The 13,343-nt window shown below is 37.2% G+C and overlaps 1 protein-coding gene across 1 annotated transcript in view; it reads left to right on the forward strand.

Moving 5' to 3' along the window:
- LOC121376881 overlaps positions 1–13,343 on the forward strand; it is a 151,773-nt gene that overhangs the window by 17,743 nt on the left and 120,687 nt on the right. Inside the window, exon 4 of the mRNA XM_041504667.1 lies at positions 3,762–4,043. Coding sequence (XP_041360601.1) covers positions 3,762–4,043 — 282 coding nt within the window. The remainder of the gene's footprint in view (positions 1–3,761; positions 4,044–13,343) is intronic.

A 13,343-nucleotide genomic window follows, 5' to 3' on the forward strand; every position in this document is an offset into this window, starting at 1 on the left:
AGGGAAAAAGAAGCCTTTAAACACACCTATGTGGATAGTACTACATATTTCCTTTTTAAAAATTAAGTTATGAAATAGATATAGAAAATAAAATGGCCTTAAGGTTTTTGTCCTTTTGAAAATTGTATAATGGAAAAAAAAGCCCTTATATTTAAAACTGCACATAAAATATGCCCCCAAAACGTCACTTTACCATGGCTTACTTCATTTCTAGGGAAAACACTGATGAATGATATTGTTGGTATGCATAATGCATTTCTATACATGCAGAGGTTATTTTGGATACCGGTAGTCAACACCTTTATTTAATATCCATAAATAAAATTATTTTCCAAAATAAAATGTTTTTCCTACCTACCTACCCTATATTTTTGCAGCATGTAATAGGAAACAAGTACTTTTTTTCCCGGCCTTATATCAAGCTGTGTTTGAATCGCATATAATATTGAATTATTTCGCCTGGATTAATTTTGGACAGAAACCACGTTGAAGGAGTAGAGCTAAGGGTATAATTTTTGTAGGTTTTTCCAATTTTTGTTCTGGGGCAGTTAATATTATTCAAAATGACGTTAACAAATCGATAAAGCCATTTCCATCTTTCCAGATTGTAAGAAGTTGATTAAACATGTGAAATGGTACGCGTCGAGTGCCTTTAAATACTGTATATGGTATTTATTAGTTATTGTTCTAATTTAGTATACTATTATATAAAATGGAAAATATTAATATCTATTTTGCACTTAATTAGGCCCCCTGCGAAGCTTCGTATATTCGATTCGATTCGAAATCGTCACGAAGCTTCGATTCGATTCGATTCGAATTTTGTGTATTCGGAATGTCGAATATTGCAGTGTACGGACAATTGGAAAAAGAGGGACAAACTATATGGCCAACCGTTAACATTAATAAAAAATAAACAGTATGGAAGACAAAGCAGGAAAAAACTCTTTTAAATTGAAATTCGTATAAGTAACCTATTAACCAAATAATACGTATTTTTAGTTTGCTGATTAGTTGCTTATTAGCCCAAATGTAGACTCGTTGCCTACAGTACTACACTGCTACAAGGCTAATTGAATGGTGTTTTCTTTTTCTTTTGTTAAGTAGGAGATGAATATTACTTTATTAATAGACTATTTAAATGAACCTTTTTAATATAAAAATTAATATATACATAATTTCATTCAACAATAGTCCTGTAGGTAACGAGTGTGCATAACCTTCATGCCAGGAGGTCGGCATATCAACAGTTCAACCTATGTACACATTAGTACTGGTTTTCTATTTGGGGTGCTTTATTATTTAAACTTCAATCTTGTGTTATCATGTTAATCATCGTACGTACACCCAATGAAGTGGATATTTATATTGTCTTTCTAATTTCCTTCACTGAGCCGAATATTCCTTCGTGAACTGCATCTGATACACTTGATTATTCTCCAAGGTATTCGAGATTTGAAATTCGATTCGATTCGAACATATTCGAAATTCGATTCGACCGGAAAATTGGGATTTGCAGGGCCCTACAATTGATGGTACTTATGATGACATTATGGTACTGTACAAATGACACTATTTACTAAAAATGCATAGCTGAATGCAATATTTCATTGTACCACATCCACATCACGCCATTCTTTTTTTACAGTTATAAGGTCATTTAACGACCAAATTCAAAGAATCCATTGCGATTCTGCATTACAGTACTGATTCTACGTTACATTACTGACGTTGAATAAACCCAAACAAAAATGCATGCTTGCGGCTAGGTTGTTGCAAGGTAGTTACAAGGTTGTTACAGGGTAGTACAAGCAATGCAAGCTATTTGCAAGCTAACATTTAGCTTGCGTAAGGTAGTCAGTATTTCTGCAAATTGCCGCATGCATGTTTTCATTTGTGAATCATGCGCAAGCTTGCTGCATGCATATCTTCAACTATGCAAGCTTCCCGCAAGCATGTTTTCATTTTTGCAAGCTTGCTGCATGCATATCTTCAACTGTGAAAGCATGTCTACACTTGTGGAGAAAAAGCTAAGTCCAAATCATTTTCATGGTTATTTTATTTAAATTCATAACTTCTCATATGATTTATCAAATTCAGTGGGAACAGTGGCTAAACCACCAAACATACATGTAACAGATTTAGATAGTATTTACAATAATAATTAAAACAAAATTAATATTAATACATACGAATGATAATACAATATGGTTAAAACAGAATCATCTTGTAATGATTGGATTTTCAATTGGCCCCAAAAATAATAACATATGCATGGCCATGAGAGGATGACATGGGCCATGTTTGGTTGAAATTAGCCTGGTGGAATTTGAGAAGATGTTGAAAATGTCTGAGCCAATCAGAGGCCAGGGTTGCCATCTTGGATTTTGAATCAGCCACAAAAATAACAACACTTAGTAAGTCATGAGAGAATCATTTGGACTAAGTTTGATTGAAACCTGCCTGGTGGACCTTGAAAAGAAGCAAAACAATGTCTCTGTCAATCAGAGGCCAGGGCAGCTATCTTGATTTTAAATCTGCCCGAAAAATAACAAACTTGGTCAGGGCCATGAGAGGATCATTAGGAATACATATGGTTTAAATTTGCATGGTGGAACTTGAGTAAAAGTTAAAAATGTCTCAGTTATTCAGAGGCCAGGGCGGCCATCTTGGAATTTTTATTGGCCTGAAAAATAACAACACTTGGTCAGGTCTATAAGAGGATCATTTGGACCAAGTTTGGTTGAATCCTGCTTGGTGGAACAGGAGAAAAAAGAAAACAAGAAGAAACAAACAAATGACTTTACACTACAGTGTGGATCTCCAGATAGTGGAGGAATATAACCTAAAACAAGAAGAAGAAGAGTATAGGACCAGGAGCTTTTTAGCATATTAGTTTAGTCAAGACTATCCCACATACATGGAACATGTCTATCAGACAGGTAAACCAATTTTGTAGCCTAAGTATCTGACAACATGTAGCACCTATTTTTTTGTTTTAACTGTTATGTTTTTCACTTTAAAACCATTGTTTGTTTTTTAAAGAATTATACAAGATGCAAGATGGCTGCCACTGATGCAAGCTTGTAGGTAGATCATCGCAAGCTTGCAGGAAGCTCGTCGCAAGCTTGCAGAAAGCTTGTCGCAAGCGTGCGGGTAGCTCGTCGCAAGCTTGCGGGAAGCTCGTCGCAAGCTTGCGGGAAGCTCGTAGCAAGCTTGCAGCAAGGTTGTAAAAAGATTCCAAATACTAGCTTAAACTGAACAAGCTTGCGGGAAGCTCGTCGCAAGCGTGCGGGAAGCTCGTAGCAAGCTTGCGGGTAGCTCATCGCAAGCTTGCAGGAAGCTTGTCGCAAGGTTGTAAAAAGGTTCCAAATACTAGCTTAAACTGAACAAGCTTGCGGGAAGCTCGTTGCAAGCAGGGAACCTGAGAATCGATATCTTGGGTAGAACAATGACTTTATATAGTAGTTAATATTTAGTTAAAATGATGAGAATCTAGGGTATTATGGTAAAAATGAGCCCATGAAGGCTGGCAACATCAATTTTGGACATTATGACCAATGCCTGTGTGTCTCTCTGTGTGTGTGTGTGTGAGAGTGGGTGTATATGTGTGTGTGCTTGTGTGTTTGTCTGTGTGTGTCTGTATGTGCGCACACGCGCGCATGTGTATGTAGACCTATGTATATCTATATTTTTATGTTTGATCGTCATGTGCCACAAAACTATCTTTGTTCGTGATTTGTTTTTTCATTTTTTTACAGTTTCCAAACGTGGAGAACAGATTCTCCCGGTTAAGTACAGATACCTTACACCGTGGTTCAGGAATGTCGGGACCCGCAAAAACTGGGCGTTGAATGGAACTGCCGCCCAATCATCAATGAACAACGCTGTAGAGGGTCCAGAGAAGGCGGTGGATGGCGATAGAACTAACGTTCTATCCGGAGAAAGTTGTGCTATAAGTCTACTTTCCCGAGACCCATGGTGGCTTGTGCATCTTCAACAGAGAATACGTGTTGAACAAGTGTTTATCGTCAACCGAGTTGGTATGTCCTGTAATTGCTTTTGTTTTTTTGTTGTTTTAGTTTTATTATATATATATATTGGTATTGCTGCGGTGTGGAGGTGGCAGTAGTCAATCGTTCCCGAAGGTGGCGTACCCGGATGTAGCGGTCCTGCCCGGGGGTAGTGACCCGTGGTCGACCGGATCTAGGGAGGTCACGTGTTGATCCATGTTGCTGGTAACGGTCCCACAGTCTGGAGATGGTGCTTGGGGACACATGGAATGCCCTGGCAACGGCCGTTCTGGATTCGCCTGCGTTTAGTCGGCCGATGGCATTGTTTCTCTGCGGTTCACTGAGACGTGGCATGTCCTGGATTGTCAACTGTCGGCCAGATACAGAGGCCAGGCAAGCGAACACCCTGCACTTTTATACTGTCGGTGTTCATGTTGCACGTGCAGACAACGCACGTGCAGTGGTGACATGGTTTGCACGTGGCTGCGTTTTTGCGAATATTCACATTTTGGAACTTTATTGTACAGTAGCTGCGTTTTATCGAATGTAACCGTGGGAATGTGTTTGGGACATGCAATGACCTTATATTCACAAAGCATGAACCGGTAGGAAACATAAAATCGGAGTTATAACCCATTTGTACCCTTTTGCGTTTCTTTTTTTGAAGAGTATATATATAAGCTTTTTCCATCCTTACCTATTTCATCTTCACTGTATAGTTTCTTGCAAGTTAACTGTATAATCATTTGAAATCAGTAAAAATGTATCTGCATAGTCATTTGGTAGATTTTCTTTTGCATTGTCAAGTGAATAAACTATTTTAGCCGCTAAATATAATTAAACAATTCATGCAAAATAATTTTAAATTTATTTTCAGAATATTTACATTTTGGAATGTAAATAAGAATTTTTGTGTGACTATTGTGATATGCGATATCACACTTTTACTGATACTATCGATTATAGCATTAATAGATTATAAATAAAGCGTGTTACTCCTGAACTAAAATTAATGTCTGTGCAGTAGGTTCAAAACCTGCCAATTGACACTTTGGCTTTCTGCCAGAAAATAATTTGAGGGTACCTAATAAAAACAAAAGAGATACTAAATTTGAACTCTTTCCAAAATGGATGCTGCATTTCATATACTTTGATAAATTTTAATCAGAATTTTTCTTAATATTATCTTTTTAAAAATTATAAAAAATTTATTAATTAATTTCCAAGATTTTAGGGTACATAATTTTACCATTAATATCCTGTGGCAGAAACCCTGTTTGTGTTTTTAAATATATTTATTGCGTCGACGTTTCAACTGGTGGACTTTTAGTCCCCGAGTGCTACATTGCAATTAGTAAAATTCCTGTATATAAATACGAAATTGTTACACTAGTAATATGTGACAGTCCATGGTCTTAACTACCGATTAACGTTGACAGAGTGGCAGACTGTCAAATGCTATTCGAATTGGTGCAGTAGGTTTGAAACCTGCCAAGTAACACTTTGTGTTTTTAAATATTACCATATTACAAAATTGGTAATTTCTACATACACATCAGCACTGCAGACAGGTGAGGAACACGTTAGACGAATTGTGGGTAGCCTGGTGTAAAAGCCCCAGAGTCCCACAAAACACTACTATTTCAATAACAAACTCCTATAATGTATCCTGCCACACTGCCTAGTGGAATTGTCCAAATTCTGGTCAATCTGCTTTGTATGATTGTCTCTCAATCCTTTGTTCAACTCGTCTCAGACATGTTTAATATATGACACATCTGGTGAGGATGCCGGCCGATTCATATGCTGAATACCATTTTGTATGAAGAAATATGTTACAACCGTGGCATGGTTGGGTCTGGCAGTGTGCAAAAAACCCCACCAAGGCCAATTTGACGAAATGACAGAAAAACTAAAAACTAAATCTCGTCCCTATATCTGATACTTGTCAGGTTTCTATGGGTAATGTACAGAGGAGTCCTACAGTGTATAGAAATTCCACTACATACCATCAATAATTAATAAAGAAGTAGGCAGCACAAATCCTGACATAAGTAGCATAGATCTATGCACTCCAACAACAGCCATAGAACGGATCGTTTCAAGACAATGTTGATTACCCATGTTGGAATATATATGTTTTTCTACTTGCGCAAGAGGTCAAGCGTCGCTAGCTTCCTGGTCTTTGGAAAATAAACCACAATAAGAAAAGAAACCTGGATAAAAACCTGTTTGTACACAGATAATCTTGCATTGTATTTGTAAAACTCGTACACAGATAATCTTGCATTGTATTTGTAAAACTCAACCAGAGGAAGACTGCTTGGACAAACTAGAATCACTTGTTTTCAAAACAAAAGGCCAACATGGAACCGATGTGTTCGGACATATTCACTGGGTTACTTTCAGAAATACATGCTTGTACACCAGGCCATCAGGACCAGGACCCATATTCACAAAAAGGTGTAAATTTACGTCTACGACTAGCACTTACGTCTGCCATAGATTTACGTTGATGTGCAAGAAGCACCTTATTCTCAAAGACGGTCGTAAATGTAAATGTAACTTAGTTGGACGTAAATCTATGATTTAACACTCTCACCGGAGAAATGAAAAAAACCCACACATTAGAAACGATGGCTATCGGGTAAATAAAATGCGCAAAACACAATTTCGTTTGTTGTCTGCTAACAATAACATCGCGAACGGCGAACCATGACATTTTGGTATTGGAGGATCTGCGTTTTGGTACGAACTTGAGGATATTTCTTAAAAAGGAAAAGATAACTCAGGAGAAATTGGCCGAGTCGAAAACATCCGTTCGATCACCAACAAAAATATGTTAAATCCGTGGGCGTTCGCCATCGCAAACTGCTTCAATTATTGGAAATGCTGCCAGTTTCCGTAAATAATAGTAAATAATGGTGATCATGCTTGATTTATTATATGTACACGACTTACGTGCAGTGTTAGTTGTAACCGGAGGCACTCTTATATTTACATCCAACTTTACACGTAACTTACGTTTTCGTTGTTTCGTGAATAGTTCTTCAGTCGTAGGTTTACGTTTACGTGTAAAACTAAGTTTACGATGTTTTGTGAATATGGGTCCTGTATTCTTGAAAAGGTGTAAAGTTATGTCTACGACTAGCACTTATGCCTGCTGTAGATTTACATTTACGCGCAAGAAGCACCTTATTCTTAAAGACGGTCGAAAACGTAAACGTAACTTAGTTGGACGTACATCTATGATTTAACTCTCACCGGAGAAAAAAGAAAAAAAAGAAAAGGCTACCGTGTAAATAACAAATGCTCAAAACGCAATTTCGTTTGTCATCTGCTAACAACGACATCGCGAAGGGCAAACCATGGCATTTTGGTATTGGTGAGGATCCGCGTTTTGGTACGATATTTATGACATTCTTAAAATGGAAAAGATAACTCAGGAGAAATATTGCCTAGTCGAAAAGGTCCCTTCGATCACAACAAAAATCACAACAAAAAACAAAACAAAACACCCCCCCCCAAAAAAAACAAAAAAACACAAAAAAACAACAACAACAACAACGAAAAAACAAACCCACCCCAAATCTGTAAGCGTTCGCCATCGCGAACTGTTTCAATTATTGGAAATGCATCCATTTTCCGCAAATAATAGTAAATAACGGCGATCATGCTTGATTTATTTTATGTACACTATTTATGTGCAACGTTAGTATATTTACATCCAACTTTACACATAACTGACGTTTACGTTGTTTCGTGAATAGCTCTTCAGTCGTAGATTTACCTGTACGTGTAAAACTAGACGTACGATGTTGTGTGAATATGGGTCCAGATCCCTTGCTGTATTAGGAAAAATGTAGCACGTTTCTTCGATGATTATGTGTCAGAATTACCAGATGTTTGACATCCAATAGACGATGATGAATGTTGTTCACCTTTCCAGAAGCACAATTATTGTTTAAATATCTATTGTGGTACTAGTTTTCACATTATTTAATGACAGAACCTAAAAAACAGTAAATGTTTTCTTAATAACCTTTGTCAGCGTTCGCACTCTCATATCTAATATACAATAATATTAGGGGGAATATTCCTACAAGTACCACCAAACACAGTCCAGAATGGGAAAGATAAAACACGATGTATTTATTTATAACGGTCCAAGAAGTAATGGTATTGTAAGCAAATTCACGTATGCCTGGCCTGAAATCAACTGTACAGCATGCATTGTAATCTGTTATCAAATATTGTGTAGTCTTAGGTCCAAACGGTAGCTGGTCCTCAGTGTTGCATACCCTGACCACCGAATATATAGTATACTTATAATGCTGCCCTAGACACGCCATTAGCCTTTAGGTCTGGGCTTAGGGCTGGCCACGGTACTGTGGTGATGTTCTTTTGCAGTAGATACGCAGTGATGCGTAGACTCCGGTGAGCACGGGCGTTGTCGTCTTGAAAAACAAAATGGCGTCAAGGCTGACGTGCGAAGGGCACAACGATCGGTGCAAGGATGTTGTCACAGTAGTACTTCCTAGTGACCCTCGTTGAATAATATGCAGCTAGGTTCTGGCAGTCATGGTGATGCCACCCCACACCATAACGGACCCTCCTCCAAATCGGTCATGAGAACGAACGTTAACGTTGGCGTAGCGTTTATTGTGACGTCGCCAGACACACTGTCGTTGATCATGGAAGTCTAATGTGAATCTGGACTCGTCTGAAAACATTACCCGAGCTCAACGCCTGTTATCCCCATGTCTACGATTTGTACATCATTGACGTCTGGCAGTCAAATGTGTTATGTATGGTCGACATGTGTGGATGTTACTTATATGCAGTCTGTTACGAATAGTCTGACCAGACACTGAAACGCCAGTTGTAAAACAGACTTCTCTTGCGATTTTATTGGCCGATTGACCTCGATTCCTCAACGTTTAAGTCCTAATGAAGCGGTCCTGAACCGAAGTTGTGGCCATTGGCCGTCCTGAATGGGGACGATCATCCACATTTCTGGCTTGTTGATATCGGGTCCACAATCGGCTAATGACTGATTGTGATACGTTAAGTCTACGGGCCACAATTCGCTGGGTGGTACCAACTTGAAGCATGCCTACAGCCCTGAGACGTTCCTGACGTTGGAGACGTCGCATTGTTGAAATGTTACTCAATATTGTAAATAATGTGACAGCAAGGATATGATTTAGTGTTCCAGTAACAAACATGAAAGAATATTGCCACAGTGTGCAGACAACCTAGACACAAACTTCAATTTCAAATCACATCCTTCGCACGTGGAACATCATGTCACGTGCTTCACGATCAAAAGAATTGGTGTGTTTTTTCATGCTCTCTGAGTGGGAACATTAACGCACATTTTGCTCTTATTTTGAGTTTTATGTCTCATTTCATTCTATAATTATTGACATTTGAAATCGACCAGCTCCTTATTTTTAACAGTATATATACATTTTAAAATCTCAAAATGCCCAAAGGTGACACGATGTCATCCTTCAGATCTGTGAAATAGATGTCTTAAACAAGTATAATCAGTAAAAAAAACCCAAAACGTAATACCGTAATTTGGGTTTTAGTGGTTCGCTGCCTAACTAAAATAAACTAATTTGATTTAAAAAAAAAAAATTAACATTCACATTTCATTCTTCCTTTACTCAGTATAACACATTATCTTATTATCATTGTATTATTATTCTACAGTATTTTATTATCTCTTGTAAATCCTGTCTTGTCACTGTAAAATATTGTTATTGTATGTTGTGTTTTGTATCGGGCTGAGCGTAATAAAGTTCTGTTCCGTTCTGTCTCCAAACAAATTACGAATAGTTTTTTAGTATAAAGCATACATATATGTTACAAGAAAGGGATTGGATATCATGCAATATCTTACAAAATGATGTCATGGGGTAGGGAGGGGGTATGGTCAAGAGTTACGTACTTAAAACAAAATCCTACCTAAAAACCCCAACTGTATCTCATTTTTATTCATAAAATATAACAGTGTGGCCATTTTGTTTCTAAAACTATTTTCGTCTTCTATATATATGTATTTATTACCAAAGAGATTAAAGATACAGGCCTATAGGTCTTACTACACAGATCACTTCCGGCTGAGAGTTCATTCATCACGGTCCACTATTATATAATTCCGAATTGTGACACAAGTTATGGTTCACATATTCACTTCTAGGAAATGGTGAAGAATTAAAACAATATGTATGTTTAATGGTAAGCCTTCTGGCTGTATTTTACCCATGTTATTTTGTGATATTGTGCATTGACTTTTGGGGACATGGGTGTATAGCGCAAGAGACAGCCAGAGTAAATCGGTTAATGAACCACCTGTTCGGACCGGTACTACAGCCAAATGCGGTCATATAGCAAACAAACTGAGACGGAAATGTTCTCAATTTTGGAGAGAAAATAAATGCTTATATAATGTATGTTCTCAATGGTGTGTTGTTAGTGCCAATAAGAATCCGTTCTATTGGCAATCTTCATTTGAAGTTGGGCAATTTAACATGGGTTTCAATGGCAGATGACATCTGTGTAGTGAAACCATAGTACATAGCCTATATGGGCTTGTGGAATAGGAACGAAAAATGAGGGTTGGAAAATATTTGCACAGGCTCTCGTGGGCTAAATTTGTTTATCTTTATATAGAGCTGAACAAAAACATCGGCTATTGCATGTCAAACATTTGGTAAGTTTGATTTATAGTCTAAGAGAGGAAACCCACTACATTTTGTCATTAGTAGCACATACCACGGCCTTTGCTATATGAATTGTTGTGCACCGAGTCGAATGAGAAATAGCCCAATAGGCCTACCGACTAGGATCGATCCTAGACCGACACGCATCAGACGAGTGTTTTGCCACTAGGCCCAGCTATGTCCTGTGCTAGACACCAGAGCCATTTAAATATGTGACGGTCGAAGGGGTTGGTGGGTGTATGTTCAACGTTTTGCAGTGTTACAGGGGATGGGTTTATTGAACTGCGTTACGTACATAAAAAACCCTCTTTTTTATATTACTAAAATATTATGCTGGTTTTTGTAATTGTTATTTATTCATAAACGCTCTGTCATAACAACACTGTTTAATGTATTAACGTAGGTAGTAATATACTAATAGCTAGATGAAAGCACATAATGATAATGAATCGAGTTCAAATACGTGTGCTAGTAAACCTAGCTTAAAACGTATGTCCCAAACGTCCGATTGTCATATTTATTGTTTTTATTGTTTTAAGCTACAAGCTTAGTAACACAGAAGAGATTCACACACAACATATAATACATAACACACACAGGAGGATTCAATTATCAAATTGTACGTCGATCAAATACAAACCTCAGTAGGCAGTGATACTTTGGTTGGACCTGTTCTCAAGTAACTCGTTCCACCAAGAAGACCTACTCTGCTATTCTAGATGTAGACGGACATCTGGACAGTTATAATCGCTATCTCAGTCAGAGATGTAAATACACATAATTTCTTCCAACCACCGGGTAGGCAAGGATTCCAGCTCTAATACAACAATAACCCTATGTTTGCCGTTAAATACCATTTCAACATTATTTTTCACTTATTAATCCCTAATACACTGATATTTCTAAACAGGAACATGAAATAAATTCAGTAATCCAGATAATAATGACTGGAATTGACACACTACATGATTTATTCTGACATTCATATGTTTATGGAGTTTGTTTATTCTTGAAGCTAAATAACTGACGTTAAGACCATTTAACTTTAACAATAATACATTGCAGCACACCGAAAACATAAAGGGACATGTTTACTTGAGACAACAAGTAAACTAAAAATAGCTATATGAAAGTTACTGGTAGTTAAAGGGACATTCCTTAGTTTGCTGCACATTTTTTAAGAAGTTATCAACTAACAGACACTTACATATAATTAGTTTGGGCTTCTTAGAAATATTAAGACAACCAGAAACACATCGAATATACAGACACTGATATTCTAAACAAGAAAATATATTTAATGTGTAAGTTTAATAGTAGAAATATTTTATTAGTCAGAAACATCTTACAATGCAGCAAAATCAGGAATGTCCCTTTAATGGCTACTTGTACAACTAAAAGGGTAATAATAGAATACATTCTTTCAAACCTTGCTATTTTTATTATTCTTCAAGATAATTATAGAATGCATCAGATTCATTCGTCTGTTATGTTTATCCCAAATACATTATAAGTGTTAAAAGACCAGGCTCTACAGCTATGTTCTACCTATAAGAATGAGCTTTTCTCTGAATGTTTAGTCCTGTTTAATACTTACTCAACTTTTAAAGGAAAATAGAACGTAATGTGTAAACTGAATCGGTCAGAATCTCTACTGGTATTTCGTTGTAGTATGTCATACATGTTTGACCTCTAAGTTCAAAGGCACATAAATGACAATGTATGTTGAGACATTATTGCATCACTGAATCCCAGTGATTAGTATGATGTCATTACTAATGTGTAATACCGTGGTACATACTGCGGTGTTTAAAAAAACCCAACAACACCCAAAACAACAAGAAAACAAGAAAACAAAAAACCCGCGCTTTTTTTTGTAGTACCAAACCCTAGCAACTTTACATTGAAAGCTGTCCAGCGTCATTGGCGTTTGACGTCATTTCCATTCAAAACGACACTGCATCACATATTCATCGTCATTTGAATGTCGAGTGATGGCTGACTGGAATTAAAGCTGGATATACAGTTTACAAAAGCACGTTTCATTAAGCTTGATATTATATGATAAAGACGTTATTACCCTCGTGTGTTTCGATATCATCAGTATTATATATTAGGAATAAACATAATCGCATAGTATAATGTTTGTTCCTCATATTGACGATGCCGAACCACAGGTAATAACCTATATGCAATGTATGTGTATGTATGTATGTATGTATGTACCTGTATGTATGCTTATAGTCAACTTCCGGTCTCGTCATAAGTGTAGGTGTATTCACCGATAACCTACATCTTTCCTCGAAACGTTTAGACATATTATAATACACCTACACTTTTCATTTAACTACACCTGTATTTAAAAAACCCACAACCCCCCCACAACCCCCCCACCACCCCCGTCTCTCTCTCTGTCTCTCTCTCTCTCTCTCTCTCTCTCTCTCTCTCTCTCTCTCTCTCTCTCTCTCTCTCTCTCTCTCTCTCTCTCTGAATAATACAATGAAATTTTATTATCATAACTTACATTGAAATTCTGAAGGTATTTCCGTTGTTTCTCTTATATTTGTTGTTTCTCGCGATGTTCGGTTGCAACGCA

Source organism: Gigantopelta aegis, chromosome 7 (genome assembly GCF_016097555.1).
Source record: "Gigantopelta aegis isolate Gae_Host chromosome 7, Gae_host_genome, whole genome shotgun sequence".
NCBI classification, from domain to species: Eukaryota; Metazoa; Mollusca; class Gastropoda; order Neomphalida; family Peltospiridae; genus Gigantopelta; species Gigantopelta aegis.